This window comes from Anopheles nili, unplaced genomic scaffold (genome assembly GCF_943737925.1).
Source record: "Anopheles nili unplaced genomic scaffold, idAnoNiliSN_F5_01 U_low_cov_37, whole genome shotgun sequence".
NCBI classification, from domain to species: Eukaryota; Metazoa; Arthropoda; class Insecta; order Diptera; family Culicidae; genus Anopheles; species Anopheles nili.
In genome coordinates, this window is record NW_026525575.1 from 74,155 (window position 1) to 76,731 (window position 2,577).

The 2,577-nt window shown below is 53.6% G+C and overlaps 1 protein-coding gene across 1 annotated transcript; it reads right to left on the bottom strand.

Moving 5' to 3' along the window:
* Window positions 1-698: 698 nt before the first annotated feature.
* On the bottom strand, window positions 699-2,152 carry LOC128730109 (uncharacterized; the record flags this gene model as incomplete). Its single annotated transcript, XM_053823143.1, has 1 exon — window positions 699-2,152. A coding segment is annotated over exon 1 (1,454 nt), but the record flags the coding sequence as incomplete, so codon positions are not given.
* Window positions 2,153-2,577: the final 425 nt, after the last annotated feature.

Consider the following 2,577-nt stretch of genomic DNA (forward strand, 5'->3'; position numbering starts at 1 on the left):
GGAAAAACTGCGCACAGTGGCGCCCTCTGGATGTGCAAAACATCACCAAAATGCTGAAGTTTTGTTATAAAAGAACTTTTAAATCTATTTGTATAGCAAAATTGTAGCTTAGTTATGAGAAAAACAAATAATTATGACCGCGGTTTGTTCCGCCTTGGCTGCCCCTTGAGTGCATCGGCTTGAAGCGGGGTCAGATCGGGAATTCTTGACCACTTCGTACCATCATCGGCTACATTCACCTTCGTTGGCAGCCACTGCCAATCGTCGAGTTTGGTGGACTCGAGTATTTCTCCGACTCGAAATGCTACCGACTGACGAGATATCGGCGATGATCCGACCCTTAACCAACAGATGACGTCACGTTGGTCAATCCGTCCAATATGCTATTCGAGTGATGTTCAAGCGGTCGCACCGCTTGATGATTTGAATTCGCAAGCCGGGCGCCGATAGTTGCTGCTTGCAATTCTAAACGAGGGATCGATAGAAATCGCAGGGGCGCTACCCTAGTTTTCGACCCTACAAGAGCGCATTCTATCGATCCACCTTCTTCAAATCGGAAGTAGGCAACTGCTGCCATTCCATTTTCGCTCGCGTCGCAGAATATGTGCAGCTGTATGTTTCGAGTCAGCGTCGACGTTATCTGACGATAGCACCTTGGTATTCTGATTTTACAGACGTCGGGTAAAATGGTGATCCACCTTTCCCACTGTTCCGCTAAACGGCCGCTGATTTTTTCGTCCCATCCGACATTAGCACGCCAGATCTCTTGAAGCATACTCTGTCCGTGTTCGTCCCGATCATCCGAAGGAGCTGGTATCAAATCCGGCTCGTCAGGTGACGGTTGACTTTCATCCTTGACTGCTATCGGTTCCATCGTCGGTTGCACCGTGGCCGCTATGTTGGCAGGCGTTTGCTTTCCCGAGCTCTCGAGCTCCTTTTCGGCCGGTTGGTTTACAGAACCTTCGATGAAGTTGTTATTGGAGTCGTTTTCTGATGACTCCTTACGACTGGGTTTCGTTTTTTGATTGGCAAAGTTAAACAAATAATTTGCCAGATACGTTATTGGATCCGGTGGCCGCTTGTTCGCTACCTCCGTTAAGCCCTTGATCAGCGGATCTCCGAGAGACGTGGCGAGATAACGACCTTCCTCGGTGCGGAATAAAGGTATCTCGACCTGTTGTTCACCCAGCTCTTGATCGTTCAGCATCTCATCGGCGAGTTCTTCCTTGGCACCATAATCGCGCAACAGTTGCCGATGGGACAGCACGCCCTGCGATTGCACGTGACCCAGATAATACTCGGCCGAGCGGTTGAGGTTATCCTCCACCTTTGGATTGGCGCCAAGGTGCGTCAGCAGATTGTAGAAGTGGCCGTTATCCTTCAGGGTTGCCGCATAATGCAGGGGGGTCCTGCCATCGTCATCAATGGCACCGAGTGTCTCTGGGAAGCGACCCGCAAGGTAGCGCACGATTCCTGCGTGCCCGAACACCGTCGCCACGTGTAGGGGTGTTGCACCGTGCGGGGAAATTTCGTCCTTTGCCGTGGCGAATTTGCGTCTGTCTAGGGCCGATTGTAAATCACGCAGGCTTCCCTCGCGTGCCGCCAGGTGTACTCGTCGAATTTTAGCCATGTACGCTGGAACGTTGTCTAGAAACGCTTGTATTTCCGATTGCCCGGATTTTCGTCCAATGAGTTGTTTTCCTTCACCGTTCAGCACGATAGTGGCCAGCTGCTCCAAGTCAGCGCTATCAATCGCATCCTGCACCGTTTGTTGCATATTAGGCGGTTCTTCGAGCTGCACGGGTGCCTGGTTTTGTGACTGCAGTTGACCCTGATCCGGTTCGCCTTCCACCGTGCCTTCAATTTCCAGCACCTGATTGGATGGTTCCGGTGTGGGCTCGTCAACCGGCAAGGATTCCACCGGCTGTTGGTCTGATGGATCCGATTCTGCTGGTGTACCATCTCCGGATGGTTCTCCATCTGGTTCGTTCACTGGTGTCAGCTTCGGTTGCTCGTCCTCGGTTGGGTCTGGTGACCGTTTCTTCCGTGCTGACGGCGTTTGACGTGATGGCGCGTGAGTCGTTCTCTGGTGATCCGTTGCTTCGAAGGATTGGATCAAGCGGTTTCGCTCCCGAAGATGCTCGATCTCCATGTCTTCCAGGGCACGCCGAAGATCACGTTCACCCTGGGAGGGTACGGTTGTCCTGCTCCCAGTGGTACCACGCCGTTCTGCTTCGCTGTGCTGAGCCGATGACGGGCCGACTTGCGCGTCGTAGCGCAAAGAGTCGGTAAACGCAAAGGCCGGTGGCGGCGACGCGTTAACAGCTTCACGCTCTGTATCGGTATTGTATGGCGTCCTTAGCGTCGATCTTCCTGACGGGCCGGCTTGCACGTCGTAACGAAGGAAATCTGGAAACGCAATGGCCGGTCGCGACGATGCGCTCCCAGGTTCACGGTCGGTGCCGCCGACGTAAGGCGTCCCAAGCGTCGATCTCCGCGGCAGGGTGGCGGCCGAAGGAAATGTCACTTCTTCGACGGTTCCTGTGCGGATGCACGGGGATATCGCGCCTACACGTT